At 42.5% G+C, this 24,226-nt stretch overlaps 1 protein-coding gene and 1 long non-coding RNA gene across 2 annotated transcripts in view; both read right to left on the bottom strand.

Annotated features, from left to right (window-relative positions):
* Nucleotides 1–2,363: 2,363 nt before the first annotated feature.
* LOC311591287 lies at nt 2,364–4,094 on the bottom strand. Its single transcript, XR_014777051.1, has 3 exons — nt 3,703–4,094; nt 3,399–3,449; nt 2,364–3,274 (listed from the first exon to the last, which is right to left on the bottom strand). It is a non-coding gene; the product is annotated as an uncharacterized lncRNA (long non-coding RNA).
* Nucleotides 4,095–6,363: 2,269 nt separating this feature from the next.
* Nucleotides 6,364–24,226, bottom strand: part of LOC311591267 (leukocyte immunoglobulin-like receptor subfamily B member 3) — a 130,029-nt gene continuing 112,166 nt past the window's right edge. The window contains exons 4-16 of the mRNA XM_084770706.1: nt 16,021–16,323; nt 15,454–15,738; nt 15,020–15,310; nt 14,244–14,528; nt 12,488–12,790; nt 11,976–12,272; nt 11,453–11,755; nt 9,201–9,320; nt 8,814–8,889; nt 8,698–8,729; nt 8,453–8,505; nt 7,128–7,283; nt 6,364–7,055 (exon numbers count right to left, since the gene is read on the bottom strand). Coding sequence (XP_084626832.1) covers nt 6,945–7,055; nt 7,128–7,283; nt 8,453–8,505; nt 8,698–8,729; nt 8,814–8,889; nt 9,201–9,320; nt 11,453–11,755; nt 11,976–12,272; nt 12,488–12,790; nt 14,244–14,528; nt 15,020–15,310; nt 15,454–15,738; nt 16,021–16,323 — 2,615 coding nt within the window. The 3' untranslated portion in view covers nt 6,364–6,944. The remainder of the gene's footprint in view (nt 7,056–7,127; nt 7,284–8,452; nt 8,506–8,697; nt 8,730–8,813; nt 8,890–9,200; nt 9,321–11,452; nt 11,756–11,975; nt 12,273–12,487; nt 12,791–14,243; nt 14,529–15,019; nt 15,311–15,453; nt 15,739–16,020; nt 16,324–24,226) is intronic.

Genomic DNA, 24,226 nt, shown 5'->3' with positions numbered 1-24,226 from the left:
AATATGACACCAGCCAAGGTCAATACATGCAGTAAACTTTGAACCCCTACCCAGATCTAAGCAATGGAAAGAAAATTCTCCACAGTTGAGTGGAGAGTGGGGTATGACTTTCACATGAACTCTGGTGCCCCATATTTGACCACGTCCCCTGGATGGGGAAGCCTGGTGGCACTCAGAGGAAGGATAGCAGGCTACCAAGATGAGACTTGATACCCTATGAGCATATACAGGGGGAGGAGGTGCCCCTCAGTCACAGTCATAGGGGAGGAGAGTAAGGGGAAAATGGGAGGGAGAGAGGAATGGGAAGATACAAAGGATGGGAAAACAATTGAGATCTAGCCGGGCGTGGTGGCGCACACCTTTAATCCCAGCACTCGGGAGGCAGAGGCAGGTGGATCACTGTGAGTTCGAGGCCAGCCTGGACTACAAAGTGAGTTCAGGACAGTCAAGGCTACACAGAGAAACCCTGTCTGGAAAAACCCCAAAAAAAAAACCAAACAAACAAACAAACAGTTGAGATCTAATATGAATACATTAATAAAATATATATTTTCAAAGAAGACTTGAGCTGGGGGTGGTGGCACATGCCTTTAATCCCAGCACTTGGGACGCAGGGGCAGGTGGATCCCTGTGAGTTCGAGGCCAGCCTGGTCTACAAAGCGAGTCCAGGGAAGTCAAGGCTAAACAGAGAGACCCTGTCTCGAAAAATCAGGAAAAAAAAGATTAAAGTTTAAAGACTTGATCCATTTCCAGTTGCAGTTGGCTTTCCTTCTGTTTGTGGTTCGAGAGGTGAGCTCAGCATCCCGCTCCATCTACCATACCTGCATGCTGCCTCTGCTCTGCCATTATGAACTCTAACCCTTCAGAACTGAGCACCAGAATAAACTCTCTTATATGTTACCTTGCTCATGGTGTTTTATTACAACAGCATTAAAGTAATGCATAAGCTGGTAGCAGAGAGTTGGCTGTTGCTGTGGAGGCCAGCCTGGTCTACAAAGCCAGTCCAGGACAGCCAAGGGATACACAGAGAAACCCTGTCTTGGAAAAAAAGAAGAAGAAGAAGAAGTTGTGTTCTATAACAAGCTTAACAGGACATGCTAATGTGAGCCTGGAAAGCAGTTCTGAGACCAAAGCAGACTGAAGAAACTTGACTCAAGAGGTTTCAAGGGAGTCAAGGAGTTTAACTGTAACTGGGCTAGAGACCATCCCTGCAATATTTGGGCAACTGATCTGGCTTAATTCTGCCCATACCAAGAATTTGTGTGATGTGAAAATAAAATATAATGGGCTAATGTCTTTGGTGGAAGCAAAATAATATTGAATCTGAGTTGTGGTTGTTTTTAATGCATGTTTGTCAGATCTACAATGAAAAAGAGGAAGCCAATGAGCAGCACTCTATGTTTTTTTGCTTCACTTTTGGCCTGCAGTTCTGTCCTGCTTGAGTTCCTGACTTCCTTTCAGGATCGTCAGTGACCTGGGAGCTGTACGGTGAAACAACCTTTCCCTCCCCCACATCGCTTTTGTTCATGATACCTCATCACAGAAATAGAAAATGAACTAGGATAAGGTGTTACGGTAATCAGCGTGCTCCTCCTTGTCGATGAGGAGACTGACATGTATGAGGAGATATTTTATTGTTAGTGGTGCATAGACGTGTTAGCAAATTTAATCCAATGCATATAAAAGATTTATACACCACCAACAAGGGGTTTACACAGGCTTGTAAATATGGGTTGGTTGGAAACTAATTAATACCATCGGTTACATCAGCAAGGAAACACTGAAAGCGTGCATGGATGAAGTCATTCATGTAGATTAAAAAAAATAGCATTTGTCACATTCCCACACTCATTGATCGTGACCAATCACAGAAAATTGGGGACAGGCAAGTTTTTCTATCGGAATAAGATAATACAGTAAGACTGAAGTTAACATATTTAACAAGGATAACTTAGGAATCTCATTTTAAATCAGGAAGAAGGCAGCACCAACCCTTCTCTCCGTAAGTTGTTCTGCTTTGCGCTTGAAGCCCTAACTGTTGCAGTGAGGTCAGTAAGTGAACTAAAGGTTCAGATACCCAGCAGGAATTATAAGTGCCATTGCAGATGCCACAGAAATTAACGATTTTTCAAAAATGACTTTGTAGAACTAGGCAAAATGTAGAGTAAACTGGTTCAAGATTGGTTCGCTTACATAAAGGCTAGCAGTGAAGACTGAAATTTGAAATTTAAAAATATGTCTGATCCATACATCAACTTTAGACTCCACATAAATGACAGTCTTTTGGTGTTATGAAGTTGCCTATGGTGTGATTATATACTGAAATTAGGAAACACCATTGATACAAGAATTTATGGGAGAGGATATTTATTTTTTTCCAAATTTATTATAAGAGTACTATATTTTACATCATTTCTACAGCTTTCTTTTTTCCCCAAGACATCCTATGTTTCTTCATACTCTTTTTTCAAATTCATGACCTCTTCTCTAATTATTATTAAGAAAAATGATGTTTTCATATCCATGTAAGCAGTATCCCTCCAGAGTGTTCCCTCAAATGCAGATGTGTTGTTTGCAAGTCTTTATATTTCAAGAAAACTACACAAAGATCATGTACTGAAAGCTGAGAGTTCAAAAACAACTGTGCTGTGCCACAATTTACATTAGGCTCGTGCTGTGCATTTTGGGATCTGAGTTTTGAGCATTATTTTTTGCTGTCTCAGCCAACTTCTTTGTTTTCAGTAGAGAAGACAATGACTCATGATGCAGGTGGAGAATGGGACAGCATACAATAAAGTAAAATGCTGCCTATCGGGAGGTTGGGGACAGAAGATACTCAGATTAGGTCCCAAACCTGACTGATGGGATGGGATCATCCCTCCCTCCAGTCACTGGGGGTGAGAGGAGAGAGCAGTTAATTAGCTAAAGTGTACATTTAGATGAAGAGATAGTATCATGATTTGATCTAGAAGGCCTCCCCGCCATGATACCCAGATGTTTCCTTACACTCAAATCACATTTGCTCCCTGGATATTCTATGAAAACGGTTCCCCCGCTGTAAGCCCCAGATTTAAAAGAACCGCATGAAATCCTTGGACTTATTCCCAGGTCTTTGCCATCATGAAAGAAACACTATTTTCTCTCCTGGCTGCATGTTGGGTTCGTCTTTGGCTGTGCTGAGCTTCACACAGCAGAATGCCAAGACACACAAGGACCAAGGCTGACACCCCAATCCTGATGAGATTCTCCATTGTGTGATCCCGGGGCTGTGAAACTGGAGGTTGTAGAAAAAGAGGTCACAGAGATCAGGACAGATGAAAGGCACCCCAGGGGTCTGCTTACCCTGGACGGGACTTAAGCTTCTGTATTGACTCCTGAGGATGAAATTTTTCACTCACCTGTCTTGGGGTCTGACATATTTGGTGATGTCCAGAGGGGCTGAGCAGCTTCTAAGAACCAAAGGGGAAAAAAGAATGATGTGCGAAATACTTGAAACCAAAGGGTTCCTCCTAGGTCCTGTGTTATGGAATACTACTCAGCTATTAAAAACAAGGAATTCTCGAAATTTGTGGACAAATGGATTGATCTAGAAATTATCATAATGAGTGAGTTCACCCAGAAGCAAAAGGAGACAAACAGTATATACTCACTTACATCGAGACACTAGTCCAAGGGATATGTACCAGGAAAAACTTTACTTACCAGGAAAGTGGGTCAGAGGAGAGGACATCCTATTGAGACTTTAGGCGAGAGTAGCATGGAAGAATGGGGAAATAGTAGGACCCACAGGATCCTGGAAACCTACAAGAAGAACTTTATGACAGGCAGATCTGGGTCCTGGGGTCCTCCTCAAACTAAGGCACCAGCCAAGGGGAATATAGGCAGTAAACTTCAAACCCCTACCAAGACCTAGCCGACAAACAATGATATTCTCTATCGTTGAGTGGAGAGTGAGATCTGACTCTCACACGAACTCTGGTGCCCCTTTTCTGACTATGTCCCCTGGATGGGGAGGCCTGATGGCACTCAGAGGAAGGATAGCAAGTTACCAAGAAGAGACTCGACATCCTAAGAGCATATATAGGGGGAGGAGGTCTCCCTCAATCACAGACATAGGGGAGGGGAGAAGGGGGGAAATGGGAGGGAGGGAAGAATGGGAGGAAACAGGGGAAGGGCTAACAATCTAGATGTAATACGAATAAATTAATTTTTAAAAAAAGATCAAATAAAGAAAGAAAAAGCTAAGTCAGGTGTGGTGGGGCACACCTTTAATCCCAGCACTTGGGAGGCAGAGGCAGGAAGATTTCTGAGTTAGAGGCCAGCCTGGACTACGTAGTGGATTCCAGCCAGCCAGGCCTGCATAGTGAGACCCTCTCTCAAAAGCCCCCCACCTTCTCTCATGTGCAGGATTCAGAGACCATTGCAGAAATTTACAACTGGTCAAAATACAAAGAGCAACTGACTGTGAGGCGTCTGCCCCAGCTGATACAGCTGCAATACAACCTCTACACCTAAAGCTCAGGAAATACCACAGAAGAGAGCTCAGAAAGTGTCTAAGGACCAGAGGACTAGGACAGCTGCTGTGAGAGAGTATCTTCTATTTATGGCAAGGGGTTGCACCCATGACCTAAAAAAAAAAATCCAATTGCCTCAGCAAGAACTGAATGATAACATCAGTTGCCACGTCAGTGTGAATGGGTGAAATCTCACAAGATTCCCACCCTTAGATGAGTAAGCTACAGAGAAAAATTCAGTCTTTTACGGAGAGGAGCCCCAGGTAGGTTATCCAAGCCCAAGTGGGGGAGCCCTAAACACAAATACATATGAGCTACACAAAATGTAAATGTAGCATCATCTTCAGCCTTCTGGCCCAGTATATCTGACAGACATATGTGTGAGGCAGGAGCTATTGAACACTTGCTTACCCTCTCTTGGCAGAATTTGGCAGTTGACTCTGCCTGCACCCAAGCTTGCCTATTTTTAGGGAGAATTCTGTCTGGCCAAAAAGAGGACATTTTGCCCAGTGGCTGGTTTGGCACAATTGAAACTATCTCCATATGGAGGTTCTTTGATGTTCATCATTTGCTTTGAGGTAGACTGGGTGTTTCCAGGAGTTAAACAGTTTTATTATCAAAGAATCCTTAAAACACTATAAACATCTTAAATGCCATATTCTGTAGGAGTCTGACTTAAAAGACTCTCCTGTGTGTGACAGTCTGAAATCTTGGAACAATTGGGATCAGAAGGTTTGGTCCTAGAAGCCTACAAGTAGAACATTATGATAGGCAGATTTGGGCCCAGGAGTCCCACTCAAACTAAGGCACCAGCCAAGGACAATACAGGCAGTAAACCTTAAACCCCTACCCAGATCTAGCCAATGGACAGAACACTCTCCACAGTAGAGTGGAGAGTGGGATATTACTTTCTCACATACTCTGGTGCCTCACCTTTGACCATGTCCCCTGGAGGGGGAGACCTGGTGGCACTCAGAGGAAGGACAGCAGGTTACCAAGAAGAGACTTAACATCCTATAAACATATAGAGGGGGAGGTAATTCCCCTCAGGAACAGTCATAGGGGAGGGGAATAAGGGGAAAATGGGAGGGAGGGAAGAATGGGAGGATACAAGGGATGGGATAACCATTGAGATGTAACAAGGATAAATTAATAAAGTAAAAAAAAAAAGAAGGATTCTTCAAGCTGCCCTGGGAGCAGTCCTGTTCTGATGGGGTCCACTGTTATGTTTCCCTCTTCATTTCTGATTTTGCTGATTTGTATGCCCTCTCTTTGCTTTTTAATTAGTTTGGCTAAAGGTTTGTCTATCTTGTTGATTTTCTCAATGAACTGTGTTTTTTGTTGTTGTTTATAATTCCTATATGAATGAATTCATTGATTTCAGTACTGAGTTTGATTATTTCCAGCCATCAACTCCTCTTGGATATATCTGCATCTTTTTTCCTAGGGTCTTCAGGTGTTCCATTAAGTTGATTTATGTGATGTCTCCAATTTCTTTATGAAGGCACTTAGTGCTATGAATTTTCCCCTTAGTGCTGCTTTCATTGGGTCCCAATGCTTTGGACATGTTGTGTGTTTGGCTTTATTTAATTCTAGGAAGTCTTTAATTTCTTTCTTTATTTCTTCCCTGACCCAATTGTCTTTGAGAAAACATGGTTTAGTTTCCATATGCTTATAGGCTTTTTGTTAATTATATTGTTGAAATTCAGCTTTAGACCTTGGTGGTCTGATAAGATACAGGGGATTATTTCTAAAGACTTTATTAGCTGGCTAATAATAAAACTAGGTCTTCAGAATCCCAGTGTAGCACTGAGAAATTTTTGTGGTGAGCTTTTAAACATCAAAACCATTTTCTAGGTTTATATACTTCATATATTTTATATTTATTCTGTTAACAAGAAAGAATAATCCACGAGCAGAAATACAGATGCCAAAAACAAGGGTAGTAGATGTACAGATATTTTGAGAATTATGGACTTTTTAAATTAATGTATTTGTTTATTCACTTTAAATCCCAATCATAGCCACTTCCCTCTTCCATGTATTTTAAGGAGAGTGAAGAAGACTTTATGGGAATTTGTGGAGGGAGGAAAGGGAGGAGGAAAATGTTGCCATTATATAATAATCTCAAAAATAATAACAACAAAGGCCCAAAGCAAAAAAACTTTCTTTACTCCTATTTTTCCTTATTTTATGTACTGGATACTGACAAAATATGTTCCCTGTTTATAAATTGCAGGACATCACTTATCTCTGACTATAGAATCATGTGAGCCTCAAATTTTCTCAGAATCTCCTAAAGATAGGTTAGGTCTGTACAAGGGCTGGGCACCTGAGCCAGATCTTGTTTTCTGATATGCTTGAGTCTTCTCTCCCCCACAGAATGTAGAGTCTAGATCTCCTTGGACTGGTAGACACCAGAGATGGGTCTCAGGTAGGAGTTTTCTGCCTGGAAAGTGGAAGGTTCATCTGGTCCCGTTTCGGTGTCACAAAATGCAGCATGGCATAGGTCACATCATGAGGCTCCTTGGATGTATCAGCCTGAAGTAAGGAAGGGCAGAAGGTTTGTGTTGGGCACTAGGAACCTGGGGGACTGAAGCAGTCATAACCTACCTGCTCAGCTCTCCCTTTGTCTCCAGTTGCTTGTCTGTCATTTGAGTCTAGTAATTTCTTTGGCAAGTGGGAAGGAGAGGTACTCCCTGCCCTTCTGAACCTGGAAGGTTTCACCTGGCCATACAAGTGTATTAAGGGGTCATCCTCCTGTCGGCTCTACAGCATAGAGACAATGAAACAAAAAGGATGTGTCTTAGTTTCTTAGAAGCTCTCCACCCATATTTACACCAGGTGCAAGAATTATATTTTAGACATTTATATCAAAACTATTGCTGATTGGGTCTTCTGTGGCTTCCTGAAAACGTAGAGTGTATGTCAGTTTCCTTCCTGCATTTCTGACATATTATCCAGACAAAAACATCTCTGTCCTCAGGGTACTTTGATCTGCCATGTTCTGTACTTAGATGCGCTGGATCATAATAGGAATGTATGAGCCTCTTTACTCAGGATTTTCCTCAAAAGGCTTCTTTCAAGTTCCTTTTATATTCACACTGACTATCTGTGCCTCAAACAACCTTAACCTGCATCCTGTGATTCACTTCCCTCATTTTGCTCTGCTCACTCTGTGTTTGTCTCCATACCACGCCCCACACAAGAGCTTGTCTCACTGTGTAGAGTAGAGAGTTCTGTTCCCTGCCATATCTGCATCCCCCACAGGAATAAGATCCAGGAACTGGGGAGGTGAGTCACAAAGCGTGGTGGTTGTTTTGCAAATGTGAACACCTGAGTTTGATGCCCAGTGCCAGTGTAAAAACAAAGTCCAACAGGAAAGGACTGGGATGTGAAGACAAGTGCCCAGGGCTCAATGGCACTAATCCACACAAACAATTAGCTCTAGTGTCATTTAGAGACACTGTCTCAGAAAAGAGGATAGAGAAAAATAGAAAAAAAAAGCATTACATGCTGCCTGTTTTTCCCCTCTGTGTATGCACATCTGCACACACATTGTCAGGTGCATGGTTATGATTTACTCATGAGTCCTGTACATTTATTTGTTAGTTTTTCACGAGAAATTAAAACAAAGGCCTTATACATCCAAAGTAATCGAATCATTTTGCCATTGAGCTACTGCTTAAGACCCTCACAGTGGCTTCTGAGCCCCACAGAGCATGCTAATAGGCAGGCAGATGCTGAGGAGTCAGAAATCAGGAGGCCTTATGGTCACAAGTAAACAAAACAAAAATGAGGTCTGAGGACGCAGAAGACAGGTATTCCAGAAGTAAGAAGGCAGCTGGGGATGAAGCTGAAAGAAGAAAGGAAAGAGGTTCCTCCTGTGATATTCCAGATCATAAATTCTTAATACTGTGAATAATCAAGAGTCTCACCAGAGTGTCTAGCTTTATGCTGTCTGTAGGCTTTGTGATCTTCACATTAGCATCTGTCATAACAAAACACAAATGTCTTCCCCTGACGAGATTCCCAGGACCCGATCCCTGCTCTGTCCCCAATAATAAAAGAGAAAATATAGTGCAGGTAATGGTACATAGTGAGGCATCAGTGCCCCAGATACTCCACCACCACTGTGATGCTGAGACCTCAGACATTTCCCTCCCAGGCCTTCTTTTCTCACACAAGATTTCTTCCTGGTTGGCAGGATCTTGGCTGGAGATGGGGAGACAAGAGAGTGTCAAGTGGCTGTGAGGGGGTCCGGCAGGTAGGGTCTAGGTTATTGGGCACGAGTCTTACCTTTTCTGGAGGCATCCATCCATGCTCACTGGATCTGCAGCTTCTTGAGGATGTTGCAAGTCAGTCCTTGTCTGGACTGAAAGAGAGGGAAGAGTCTCAGCCAGGAGGTGGACCCTCCTTACTCAGCACCTTCATGGAAGGAGGGTACATTTAAAACTCATCACAAATGTGTTCCAATATTCTGGAATATAGAAAAGCTCATATGATATCTGACACTGCACAGGCTTCCAGAACACATTTTCTGATCTGAGATTCTACAGATATGTTTATAAACTTATCTATCCTTGTATAGGCTTCCCCTTGGCCTGGTACCCTGAGCCCTGCCTTGGATAGCCCACAGTGAGACCCACTACTCATTGAAACACAAGTCTACCCTACCCTACTCACCTTCCTTCCTGGGCTTGTTCTTTTGTTTGAGTCTGAGAAGAAGGAAGAGGAGGAGGAGAAAGAGGAGGAGGAGGAAGGTCACTGCAGTCCCGATCAAAGGCTTCTGGTACCTTGCCAGTCCTAGAATACAGGTGACATTATGAGTGATGAACTGAACCTGCATAGGTCTTCACTAGGTCCTCTGCATATATGTTATGGTTGGTATCTTGGTGTTTGGGTGGAGGAGATTCCTGACAGGGGGAGTGTGAGTGTCCCATACTTGATTGTTCTTGGAACCCTTCTCCTTCTACTGTGTTACCTTGCCTAACTTTACTGGGGGAGTTTTGCCTAGTCTTATCATATTGTGCCATGTTCAACTAATGTCCCTAAATAGCCTGCTCTTTTCTGTGGAATATGAGTGGGAGAGTATAACTGGGGTAATTGTTGAGGTTGGAGGAACTTAGAAAAGTGCAAGGAAGGGAAGCTGCAGCCTGGAAGTATTGTATGAGATAAAAATAAACATTAAAAAAGGAGAAACTACTCTGTGAGGGCCCATGGTTGATGATTGTATTTACTACTTCTCACTCTCATACCAATGCAACATGGAACCATATCCCAATGCTTCCAATCAATTTACCTGGCCCAGGTCACCTAGTGGGAAGGTCCATTGCTATGGATTTTACATGTTTTTATTAAATATTCTCACATGTACATTTATATTATTACACATATGTACAATAAACTACCTACAGCAAGAAGAGCCATGAAACAACTGGCAATTATATAAATGTTACATTCATAGTGTTTTGGCTATTTGTATTTAGCAGCCTTGAAGCAAACATCTTTCCTATGTTGGTGAGTCTAAAATTCTGAATGTAAACCGGTATCTATCATATCTCATCATTATCAACTTAAAACATCTATCTAGACCTAAAAACATCTTAATTTCTAAACATCTAAGCTTAAATGTAAAGCTAAACTATCTGGTCTTCAACTCCAACAGAGACTTGAGAAGGAATAAATAAATTACCTGAGTATATAGGGATTGCAGGTTGGCAGCTTCCCAAATGAGATGATGACAGAGAAATTTTGCTACATGAACAATCACCCAAAATTCTCTATAATGTTGGAGCATCATCTTCAGCCTTCTGGCCCAATGTGTCTGACAGACATGTGTGAGGCAGGAGCTATTGAGGACTTGCTCACCCTGTCTTGGCAGAGTTTGGCCATTGACTCTGCCTGCACCCAAGCTTGCCCATTTTTAGGCAGAATTCTATCTGTGCTGAAGATTTATCTCAGGGCATCTGGCCTCCCACTTTGCTCCCTATACTGGAGATAAACCTCACAAACTGAAAGTCAGGAACCTGAATTCTCTGCCCTAGCCATGCACCACACCCTTACACAACGTCGTCATCACAGTTTTGCAGGTGGGCAGGACTATTGCAGAAGTGGTTTCTAGATTCTTTCTCTGTGAATAGATGACAGCGACAAAATGCTCAGTAAAGGGACTGAATGTCCGCTCCAGGACCTTCAATTTGCCCTTCTAGAAATTGAGAAACACACCAGAGAAAAATTTTTCCGTTTCAAGTTCTCCAGAAGAGAATTCACCAACCCCATGCATAGCATAATCCCCACCCCCCACTCTCCCACCCTGCTACCCAGTCCTTCCTTAAATCTCTGTGAAGAGCTGCCAGGCATGATGCAATTGGATGAGAAGGTCAGGGGAATCATTTATATGCTTCTCCGAATATTACTGTTCATCAAGTTACTTCTAGCCTCTGAGCCTCTGGGTTTCTGAGGACCATGGTGGGATCTCTGCCCCATATCCAGTACATTAGCCACAATATACAACGTGATTAAGGAGTGAAGACTCACATGCTCTGAGAATCTTCATGCACTCTGGGATGGAACAACCTCCCTAGACAGGAACACCTACAACCTTTATTGGAATAAGCTCAAGAGACCTAGTGAACTGTGACAAATAAATTGAAGGGATGTTATGTGGAATGCTACCCTAATTATCTCATCTCTTCCCAGTCTTATATCCACACTGAATCTCCAGACTCTTCCTGCTGCCTAACTTGAATCTTCTAGATTCCCATGAAAAGGGTGGAGTGGCTATTAATCGAGAAACAGTAGTTTATTTATTAATATCTGAAAAGGAAACTTTTTTTCTTACTACTAGGTGAACTTACTCCTAGCCCAACCAAGAACTTCCTCGGTCAAGAATCCTGGGTGACATTCTGAGGACACAACAGTCTGGATCACCTTACCTGAGACTTTGATTTCCACAGGAACACTGGGATGTGACAACAGATAAGGGAATGAGCTATTAGAACCGAAGCACACATAGGTACCCCCAAGAGCCGGAGTCACAGCTCTCAGAGAGAATTCTGCCGCACGTTGTGGATCTTGGAGTTTTGATATTTGAATCATGGAAGGATATGCAGCTCCTTCCTTGAACAGAAAGAAAGTGTCGACTGGGGTTGGTGATTGACACAGCAGGGTCACATTCTCTCCTGAGGACACACTGGTGCCTGGACGCACTGAGAGAGTGGGTGTATCAGGAAGATGTCCTAGAGAGGAATGACATGAGTGAGGGGCTACGATCATTGTTCTGAGGCCTCTTTCAGAATCTGGTCTCTATATTTGCACAGACAATCTCGCATCCACTCCCTTGTTTCTAGATCTGTTCCTCCTGAGATGCTCCTCATCATCTTGAAGATCAACCACAGGCCTCCTCCCAGCTGAGCCTGTGCCTTGTTGACTCCCTACTGAGTGAATTACTTTCCTCACCTTTGATCAAGATATCCAGAGGGTCACTGGGTGCTGACCACTCAGAGTAGAAGTTATGTGCACCATGGCATCTGTACTGGCCACCAATGGAGAAATTCACAGAGCCTAAGGGGAAGTTGACATGAAAACCTCCAGTCTGTGACCGATGAGTAGAGAGCTGGGGGAGGTCACTTCCACCATCTTTGGACAGAGCAAACCTGCTGTAACTGATCTCAGAAGAACACTGCAGGGTGAGGTTTTCTCCAGGGGCCAGGACAGTACCTTGCAGGCTCAGTAGGGAAGGCTTCCTTGACAGCCCTGAGACGACAGACAGGAAGTCATCCAGATGGATCTGGGAGTACATGCCACCTCTCATCCTGCTCTAACAATATCATCACTTCCCATACTCTGAGCCTTCGTAGGTAAGAGCTCTCATCAGCACCCCTTGTGTCCCACAATGCTTCTGACATTAGCAGGCTTATGATAAATTGTTTCAAGTATCAAAACACAGCTAAATAAAGAGAGTTCCTTACCTGAAACATGTATCTCCAGATCATTACTGGCCACTGAAAACACATATGGAGTATTTGTATAGTATCCATAACATCTAAATGGCCCCTTCTTGGGGGATGGCACAGAGATATTAGGAAACAGAGCCTGGAACTGTCCTGCGGAGTTCAAATTTGCCTTTTTGGACCTGAGGAATTTCATATTTTTCCCAGTCAACTTAAACCAGTCATATCCTTTTGATGAGACACACTGAAGGGTCACATTATCACCTGCGGTCACTACAGGCCTGGGCAGGGCTGACAGGGTAGGTTTTTCATGGTAGGCACCTAGGAGAGGAGAAGGCAGGCTGCTTTGAAACACTTCCCATGTTGTCTCCAGCAGATGATCTCTGGATGAACAACATTGGGAGAGTATTTCCCGAGGAAAAAGACAAGGATTGTTATTTTAGTGTCATTTCACCTGCCACCACTTGCTGAAAGGTATCTGTGTACTCTCTCCACCCAAATGAGTTGGAAAAGTAATGATTATATTGCCATATATGCAGGTTTGTCAAAGAAGCAATGGAAAACGTTGTCTTACTGTTGTGGTCTATTGGAGTCTCTCTATCCCTCAGTTCTGGGCTTCACTCTTTTTTTTTTTAGCAACATAAATAAAACTTTTATTTTATTTTTATTTTTTTTACAAACTAAATTTTATTTTATTTTTTTATTAATTTATTCTTGTTACATCTCAATGTTTATCCCATCCCTTGTATCCTCCCATTCTTCCCTCCTTCTCATTTTCCCCTCATCTCCCCTCCCCTGTTCCTGAGGGGGATTTCCTCCCCCTGTATATGCTCATAGGATATCAAATCTCTTCTCGGTAACCTGCTGTCCTTCCTCTCAGTCTGGGCTTCATTCTTTATGCATCACATAAAAATGGGATTCTAGAGACCCTTCACACTATATCATTACAGAGCTCCCTGCTACGATGAGAGAGCACGCCTGACCCAAGATGGTGAGTTTCTGAAGGTTCCCAGCAAAGAAGAAAAAATGCACATCTTTTAAAACAGTCACATAGAGCAGATCACATTTGCAAGTGACAGGTAGAGCTGTTTTACAATAGCAGAAGAACACATTTAAAATAACCTCTGGACTCATAAAGTACAACGTCATCATTCATCAATGCTTCTGCCCCTCAAGCATAGCTGTGTCATACATTCTATGACATTGGGTTCAGTAGCTCTGTGTCCAAGCACCCAACACACATCAGGTCCTTACCTGGAATCTGGTGTCAGATGTAATATCATTCAAAGTAAAGTATTAGGCTTTCTAAACTGAGAGCTAAAGCTCTAGGTGGTTACTGGGCAGTGACTAAAGGCATGAACTACTCAAGAAATAGCCATAGCATGTGAACCTCCAACTCCAGTTGGGAGTCACAAGGCCCAATGTGAACTCAGCACTGGATGAGCCACTGCATATATATATATATATATATATATATATATATATATATATATATATATATATATATATGCAAAATTGGAGCTCTTCTCTTCTTCCATCATTAGAATGAAACTGTTATATGCCTGTTGTGAGATACACAAAAGGGTCACATGTCCTCCTGAGATGACAGTGTGACTTTACAGGTGTAAACTCCTAGGAGAGAAGAGGAACCCTATTATGTGAAATCATACAGTAAACCATTTCCCAGTTCTTCTAGGATTGGAGAAGAAGAAACTACTGTGAACACACTACTTTCCACAAAGTAGATCCAAGGGTTGAGGGAGTGTCCTCTCACCTGTCACCACCAACTCCAGCGTGTCACTGTGATTTGACCACCCAGCAGAATTGTAACAGTAACAGCGATATCGCCCTGCATTATCCTTTTCCATGGATCCTATCGAGAACTTGACCCTGTTACGACGTTGCTTTGGAATTTGTCTATACCAGGGTGCAGGGCTTCCTTCTTTATACAGGAAATATATTTGGGTATCCATGGTCCCGTTACACCCAATAGTCAAAGGCTCCCCTGAGGAAACCACAGAATATGGCTTTGCCCACAAGGTAGGTTTCTTGAGGGTACCTAAAAGGAATTAGGAGACGTAGTGGGGCTATGAACAGTTCTAAAGTAAAGACAAAACTTATTGTTGACAGGCCACAAGGATGAGACTAGATAGGCTGTGATCACATGGTGGGCAAGGAGGTCCCCTTCTGTCAAAGACCTAGGGAAGGGAAATATGGTGAGAGAGGGAGGGGGAAGAACAGGAGGATACAAGAGAGGGGATAACAATGGGAAAGTAATCTGAATAAATTAATTAAATAAAAATAACAATAACTGCTATGAAATTTACCCCTGAATATCAATTGAAGCAGTAAGGCCATGGGTGAGTCAATAACTCTCTTGACATTCCCAAGTTGAATTATCACTATCCCCTGCCCTCGGTTACTGAACAGTGAGTCTTACAGTCAAGTGTCCCAGGATTACTGAGAGCTCAGCTTCAAAGCACACCAGTCTCATCACTGAGCATTTGTGTCAGGAGCAGTGTGACTCAGAAGAGTCTCAGGCTTCCTTACCTGAGACCAGGAGCTCAAGGGGGTCACTGGCATTTGACCACACATGAGGATTAGTAGTGAAATAGCCAAAGCATCTAAACGTCCACATTTCTGTAGAGGTTATTGGACCCACTTGGAACCTGGCCAGATTCACCCCAGAGTATTCATGTTTGGAACTGTAGATTTTCTGATCATCCTTCCTTAAAATAAACCAGTCAAATTTCTGATCTGAGGCACATGAGATGAACACAGTCTCTCCTATCTTTACAACAGGGTTTTCCAGGGCCAAAAGGGTGGGTTTTTCATAGACTCCTAGGAAAGATACATATGGAATAATAAATGAGCTTATACAGAACACATTGTCCCCCATGGATAGGCTGTGGTATGTAATTGTATTAGACAAGTGTTTACTTGAGTATAACATCTGGATCTAAAACCCCTTAGAGCACTCTCACCTGTAACCACCAGCTCCAGGAGGCTACTTCGTTCTGACCACCCAGCAGAGGTGTAAGAGTAGCATTGATATCGCCCTGCATTCGTTTGCGTCACAGATGAGATGGTGAAATTTGCCTTATTGTTGTGGCCCTTTTTGCTCTGTGCATACCAGGATTCTTGGCTTTGCTCTCTATATATAACATATATTTGGGTTTCATTGGTCCCCTTACAACAGATGGTCACAGGGCTCCCTGATGTCACCAGGTGGCCTGGATGAGCCCAGATGGTGGGCTTGGGGAGGGTTCCTGCAGAGAAGTAGAAAAACAGGAGGACTGTGTTAGGACAGTGGCTCAAAGAAGGTCACACTTGCAAAGGACACTTAAGCTGAACTACAAAAGCAAAGGGACACATAAAGACACTACTTTAACCTGGAACTTGGCTTCCACTCTTAATACCAAGCCTCATTTCAACATTTCAGGTCCATCTCTATCACACATTCTGTGACACTGGTTTAAGAAGCACCAAGTCTCAATCACGCACCACACAACATGTCCTGTGTCACCAGGGAGAGGATAGATCTTCCTTACCTGAAACCAAGAGCTGTAGGTGGTTGCTGGGCTTTGACCAAAGCTGTGGGCGGCTCATTTTATAGCCATAGCATATGAAACCCCATCTCTCATTGGTGGTCACAGGGCCCACTTTGAATATGGCCTGGAATATCCCAGTGATGGTATTCTGTGAGGGCACAGTTGTGGAGACCTTCCAAGTTCCCTTCATTAGAATGAACTTTTCATATGCCTCTTGTGAGTCACAATGAAGGGTCACATATCCTCCAATGCTCACAGCAAGGCTGGGAAGGGCTGAAAGGGTGATGTTGCCAGGGAGATATCCTAAGAGAGGAGAGGAAGCCCTTTCAGTGGACTCATATGGGAAGCATTGTTTTCCTCTTCTGACATTTGAGAAATGAGCCCCAAATGAACATATTCCTTTACTCATGGCTGATCCTGGGGTTGGGGGAGGGTCTTCTCACCTGTCACTACTAGTTCCTGGATTTCACTGTTTTGTTCTGACATGTCAGTAGGGTTTTTACAGGAACACCAATATAGACCTGAATGGTACCATTCAACTGAAGAGATAGAGAACTTGGCCTTCTTGTTGGTGTCAGGAAGGGTTGTTTGTAGCAGGTTATCTGGAATTCCTTCTTTGTAGAGATAGTACTTCTTAACATGTAATGGCCCTTCACAGAAGATTGTCACCTGGCTCCCAATAGCTACCACACTGCTTGGCACCACCCTGATTGTGGGTTTGGAGAGTTCCCCTGCAAGAAAATCGGCAGCTGGGTCCAAGGACTTCTCCTCAGATGCCAGCTCTCAGAACCAGTATGTTTCAGGCATCCCAAGAGTCAGTGCATACCTGCTGTTTTCCATCTCTGCTGCTCAGGTGTGACATGTAGTCCCCACAAAAGATGTCCAATCTCAGACAGCTAAGCAAACACTCACCTGAAAGTGCAGGGTTCCCAGAGACGAGGCTCAGTCCTGCAAGAGAGTTACCTCTAAGTGTTTGCTCTGAATATGAGCACACCCTGCAATTGCAGATGATTTCTGAGCTGTTGAGATATTGATGGACCATGGCATAGGTTTAAGGTGCATTCCCTCTCAGACCAGAATTCACCCTCTTAATCTTCGCATCTCACCAAGACACAACAGGGCAGTGAGAGTGGGAGTCATGGCGTCTTCCAGTTGCCAGAGGTGGCAGATATTTCGTCTTCTTGTTGTAAGAACCCACACAAAGTGTATGTCCTATTCAGGCTCATTTCTTCTTTGTGTCATGAGGACATCATCTTATCAGGCTCTGAGGAAGAGGAACTAATCTTGTGGGGTGGCTGGCTGCTATTTCCCCAGTTCTGTGCTGGGTTGGCCTGCAGATTATGTGGCTTCTGTATATTGGTTTTTCTTTACTTTTGGTTTTGTTTCTGACAGAACATCTTGAATCTTACTCAGGTCTCAAATTCCTCATTCTATTTCCTCAGCTCTAGTGTGCGGGCATTACAAACACACCCACATTGGGCTTTGGTCTCTTCACGCAGATCATCACCACTTTACCCATCTCCATCTACCTGAATGATCCCAATCACCAGAAACTAGGACAAGACACAAACACAAACCAGCCATCTTCCTGGTCCAGCACTTTCACTTGAGGAGGCTTAGAGCTGATGGCACTTTTTCTATTGAAGCTTCTTCTTGGTTCTACTTATTCAAACAGAACAAACTAATGGCCAGTTGGCTATCAGGCCCTTGAGATGATTTGGGGATGTTATGTAAACTTTTCCTGGGTACATATGAACAATTCCCACTCATTAATGGTGAGACACATTATGCAAAGACTCCACACAAATCCAGCTGGTGAACTAATGATCTATGTTAGGGTCCATTACAAATGTGTGAGCCTCTCTGTATATCTATTCAATATAGTAATTGAAGTTTTAACTAGAGAGATAAGACCGCTAAAGGAGATCAAAGGGATAAAAATTGAAAAGGAAGAAGTCAAATATTGCTATTGGAAGATGATATTATATTATACATAAGTGAACTGAAGTTTCTACCAGAGATCCTACAGCTGATAAAAACCTTCAGCAAAATAACTGTATACTAAATTAACTCAAAATATCAGTAGTTCTCCTCCATAGAAATGATAAACAGGCTGAAGTATAAATTCCCAAAAATCACCCTTCACAGTAGCCATAAAATTTAAAATATCTTTTTAATTCTATCCAATTAAGTGAAAGACCTACATGATATGAACTTTAAGTGTCTGGAGAAAGAAACTGAAGAATTTATCAGAAGATGGGAAGATGACCCTTGCTCGTGGATCACTACAATTCACATAATAAAAATGACCATCTTACAAAAAGCAATTTACAGATTCAATGCAATCCCTAGCAGAATTCCAAAAAATTCTTTACAAATCTTAAAAGAACAATACTCATCCTGTACAGTAAAAGAATGTCTGGAGGTATCTATATCCCTCCCTCATCTCAAGGTGTAGTAGAGTGTAATAGTAATAAAAAATACATATTTTGGAAAAAATGAGAAATTTAGCCAATGGAATCATTTTGAAAACCAAGAAGTAAATCCATACACCGATGCACACTTGCATTTCAACAAAGGAACCAAAACATTACAACGGAACAACTACAAATAAAGAATCATCAACAAATGTTGATGTTCTAAATGTATGTTTGCGAGTAAAAGAATGCAACTATATCCTTACCAATCACCCTGACAAAACTCAGTCTAAATAGATCAAAGACCTCATGATAAAAGTAGAAATACTAAATTTGATAAATGAAATAGTAGAGAATATCCTTGAATGCACTGGCAGAGGACACAAATTCCAGAACAGAACACCAGCAGCTCAGGCACTAAGAGCAACAAGCAATAAATGAGACAGCGTGAAACAGAAAAGGTTCTGTAAGGCAAGAGACACCATCAAAAAGAAAACCTGCCAGCCCACGGAATTGGAAAAGATCTTCACCAACCCTGCATCTGACAGAGGGCTTATATCCAAAATGTTTAAAGCACTCAAGAAATTACACAACGAATGAAATAACCCAATTAAAATGGGGTACAGAGCTAAATTAGAGAATTCATGACAGAGGGACACCTAATGGCCAAGAAGCACTTACAAAATTGACCAACATCTTTAGTCATCAAGAAAATACAAATGAAAACCTCTGAAATTCCATCTTACACATGTCAGAATGGCTAAGGTCGAAAAACTCAAACAATGGCTCTTGTTGGTGAACATGTGAGGCAAGAATATTCCTCTATATAACTGGTGAGAGTGAAAACTTGCACACAAACATTGGATATCACTTTGGCAGTTTCTCAGAAAATTTATAAAAGTCCTACCTCAAGATACAGCTACACCGCTCCGGGGCATGCTCCTAAAGTATGCTCCACGATAGCACAAGGACGCTTACTCAACTATGTTCACAGCAGCTTTATTTATAATCACAGAAACTAGGAACAACTTAGATGTTTCCAAAACAACAAATGGATAAAAGAGACTGTGGTACATTTACACGATGGAACACACCTCAGCTAATAGTAACAATAACACCATAAAATGTGCAGGCAAATGCATAGAGCTAGAAAGGCCATACTGAGTGAAGTATCCAAGACACAGAAATACAAAGATGGTACGATGGTGTGTACTCACTTATAAGTCAATAGTAGCCCAAAAACTACAAGGTAAATCATGTTATAATCCACAGATCCAAACAGGCTAAATAACAAGTAGGGGACAAGGAAGGACCATTAAATCACTTTGAGAAGGGGAAGCAAAATAGACACCTGGGCTGGATGGTGGGAGGTAACCGGATGAGTAAGGGGAGTGGGAGGGGAACAGAAGGAATCAGGTGTGGGGAGGATCATGAGAGAGAGAGAGAGCGGGAAGCTATTGTGTGAAGATGTATGACTGGGACAAAAGCTAGAAATCAAGGACAATTGAGACTCTCTGGAGTCTGTGAGAGCCACTTTAAGTAAGACTTGCAGCAATAGGGGATACAGAACATGAACCAGTCACGTCTGTCTCGTAACCAGGGAGGGCGTCCAATGCAGAGATGGGGATAACAAACCAGACACAAAACTCTCGAACCACAATTTTCCTGCCTATAAGGGGTGCAGGGATATAACGGGGACAGAAAGTCATAGATTGGCCAACCAAGGACAGGCCCATCCTGAATCCATGCCATGAGAGAGAGCCCACCCCTGACACTATTAAAATTACTCTGCTATACTCGAAGACAGGAGACTGGCAGAACTGTCATCTGAGTGAGTTCATCCAGCAGCTGATGAAAACTAAGAAAGTGGCCCAAGTCCTAAGAGTAGCTGGAACTCAGGATATCTTCTAGAAGAGATGGGGGAAGGATTGAAAAGGCCAGAGAAGTTGAGGGCAGCACAAGAAAAACATACAGAATCAACTAACCTGGGCCCATAGAATCTTACAGAAACAGCAACACCAACCAGAGAGCATGAGTGCCAAGGACCCAGGTACCCTACACATGTGTAGCACATGTAAAACTTGGGCCTCCAATGGGACCGAAAACAGCAGAACCAGGGTCTGAAATTGACTCTATTGTTGACCTTTGGATCCCTTTCCCCTTTGATCCCTTTCCCCTAACTGGGATGCCTGTCTATCCTCAATAGACCAAGATGTGTCCAGTCCTATTACAATTTGATATGTCAAAGTAGGTTAATATTCATGGGAAGTCTCCTATTCTCTGGATAGGAAGGAGGAGGGCATAGTGTAGGATGAGGGAATGAGAAGAGAGAAGGGATGAGAAGCTCCAAAGAGGAAGTAAATATTAATTAAAATTAATTTAAAAGAAATTAATATATTAATTAATTAAAACAGAAAATAAGAAATTTGTGGTCAACTGTTTTAGGTCTTATTATGTAAGTTCCGGTGTCCTGGGACTCACTATGTAAACCTGGATATGTGGGAATAACAGAGATTCACCAAGAAGCAATGGACTTCCAAGTGTAGACATAAGAACATGTCCCACAATGGAAAGCAGTGTTGGTAACTTTTCGGTGGTTTGCTATCAGCCTAATTTCATGATAGTTATGAGTTTGGGAGTGCTTATGACCTTGAAGTACACAGGATCTATTAAATTTCTGACCTTTTTACAGTCTACTTGAGGTACAAGTGGTTTTCAGTCATATAAACATAACAGTTAAAGGACCCCTCTCTAGTCTCATGAAATACACATTGTTCACACATTAAGGGAACACAGTAAATGTCAGCAAAATTATGAGGCAAAAAAACCAGAAATGTAAGTTGAAGTTCCAAAGTGCAGAAGGTTCCGTGTTGATCTGCTTAAATTAGCTGATATTTTTGGAATATGGAAATCCAACCAAGACAACCCCGTCTGCCCATCTTCCGGAGAGGATGCTGTTTGCTGTGTGACCAAATGCTAGAGGAGCTAGAAGGAAATGCCAAGGTACAGAAAGGGGGAAAATGCATTATGGGCATTGAATTTGGTACCAATGTATTCTAGTCAGAATTCATCAGTTGTTGCAGGATATTTGTTCACATAGTGAACTCCATAATTATGAACTGTAAAAAAAAATCTGTTTCTAATTGTGGTACGACTCAGCCTTGGACCCTAAGGGCTTTTTGTTTTCTGTAAACAAGTAATTGTAGTATGGGTCAGCCCTACATCACACCTTTAATCCAACAGCTAAATAAATTCTACCACAGGTCAAGCAGCAGAGTAAGGAACTAGCCTGAAGGAAAAGAACGTAAGTCAACAGAAAAGACGGACATTGAATTGCAAGGCATTTAAGACAGCATGGAGGAAAAAGGGAACTTTTTTCTTGAACTTCAGCTGGGTAGGACGGTCAATTGTGGGCATTCTCTGCCTCTCTGAGGTATGAGGCATTCATGCCAGCATCTAGCTCCTGAATCTTCATTGGTAAAATCAAAATTCTGAGATTTGGGTTTTTAAAACACACCTATCTTTGTCATTGGGAGCTAGAGTAGTCATGTAGGAGGGTGATGCTCATATTTATGTGAGGATCTTCTTTATGTGTGACTTTAAACATCCCTTCAAAGGCAATTCCACACTTGGAAGTCCAGGTCCCAGCAGATTGACATTATTAGCCAAGCCTGGGGCATGAAATCCTTCCTTGTGATATCTGAACAAACATTTCTTCATGCCCAATATGGAACTGGCGATAGACCTAAGTGAGGATAAGAAAAGTCCAACGTGGTGAACCTAAAAGTTTTAGAAAATTATTTATAGATATATGGGTGAGTATTTGTTTACAGGAACAAAAATGGCTCAGTGACAGGTGAGTCATCTAATTCAACCACAGAATGGGAGACAGCTCACAAAACCTGAGAACCTGGCATGCCCTTAGCAACCTGGAGGTCACACAACAGCATCAAGTGTATCCTTTCTAGGCAGCCCAGTGGCCAGGAGACAACAACAGGAACATCTCAGGACAGAATAGTTTGAAATTACTGTCTTAAGCCATAGTGGGGAAACAAGATCTAAAGAGGACTACACTGTTTCTTAGTTGGCAAAGGAGTGGACAAGACCATTACAAGACAGAAGTTCCCAGAAGAGGGGGCTTAGGGGAAATGTTCCCAAGACCAGATGACCCACTGAGGGTTTGCTCACTCCCCTCCTCGCCTGTGCTCTGCTTTCGTTACTTCTTATTTTTGTTCCTCTGACTTCCTCATTCCTAGACAAGGCAGCCCCTCCTCTTTAACACTCGGCATCTGAACCTCAGTATTTCCTCTTCCTCACCCCTTCTCCCCTGACCACAGCTCTTTAGCTGACACTGCAGCTTCTGCCTTAATGTTCAAGTCCCTTATGCACACCAGAGGAATATAAGGAGCTTCCCCATCATACAGAAGGGTAATATTTACCAATGTTCAACCTCAACCATGTCACAATCTCCATGTTCCCTCCCTTGGTCTAAGATGGTGTTAATGTATTTTCTGGCAGGATGACTATGGGAATCCAACAGTCTGGTGATGTTGAAAAAACTTTAGATCTTGCTCAAATCCTTACAGTAAAAAGCAGTCCACAGAGGGGGTTTACAAAAAAAAACTAGAGTTCAATCTAAAACTGGATAGAAATCTGCTATTTTATAATCTAATTAAAAATGGAATTTAAAAGATCTTGTAATAGAGGCATCTTGAATAGGTGGAGAATGCTCAGCATCAACAAGTTATTAAAAGGAAGTTTCAGAGCCATGTAAGGGACAGTTCCCTGACTAGTCACTCACTGAGGCCCTAGAAATACCACCACAACAATCATTTTTGATAGCCCATCACATAAGTACCCTTTTCTGAAATTAACACATAGATTGGTTATAAAATATGGAGTGATCAAACTGATCCTGAGATGGACATTTCCTCCTATTAAATGCTACCTATCTGCGTGTGATGGTACATGCCTTTAATCTCAGTACTAATGAACCAGAGACAGGTATATCTCTGAGAGACTGTGGCCAGCATGTTCTACAAAGTGAGTTCCAGGACAGCCAGGGCTATGACACAGGGAAACCCTATCTTTGAGAAAAACCAACAACAACTTTTTAAAAACTTAATAACCTGGAATATGTTGTGTAGATTGTGAGTGGAGCAATCTCATCTATGGTCCTACCTAACCCTATGCCTTATAGTATGTGCCTGCAAGGCATGCTCTACCTATTGTATGATAGTATCATGACATTTAAGGTAATAGGTAACTGTTTTCTTACAGAGTAAGAGGTGGGTTTTACAGGATCCATGCATGAAAATATACACTGGGGGCAGTGGCACGGGGCCATGGTTTTTGAAAGATGAGGTCCTCGATGCATTCCGATGAGGAGGATTGTGTTCCAGAGCTACACAGAAATGTTTACCCCTGCCCCAAGAGCAATCTGATCCAGAGGAAATACTTAGCACAGTATATTAGAAGTACCCAAGCTTAGATCATCCAAGATGGTGTCAATCACACATTGAGTCTGATCTGAGGAACAGCAGTGACCACACAGCCACCAAAGGACCATCCTGAGAGCTCCAAACAATAGTGCTGATGTTTCTCAGAGAGAAGGAAATCTTGTCATGTGGAATGTACATGCCCTCCTGCCACAGGACCACGGGACCATGTTCCAGTGATCTCTGAGGGACACCAGGATGCCACCACTGCTTTTCCGGTTGTGGCCTGATGCAGTGCAGGCCAATGAGATTGTGTTTGATGATGGGGTGCTGTTCAAGTCAAGCCCAAGT

The sequence above is a fragment of the Acomys minous genome (assembly GCF_964271855.1).
Source record: "Acomys minous genome assembly, chromosome: 20".
In the NCBI taxonomy this organism is placed as follows: Eukaryota; Metazoa; Chordata; class Mammalia; order Rodentia; family Muridae; genus Acomys; species Acomys minous.
Note: the sequence above shows the minus strand (reverse complement) of the source record. Positions and strands in the feature narration are given on the sequence as shown.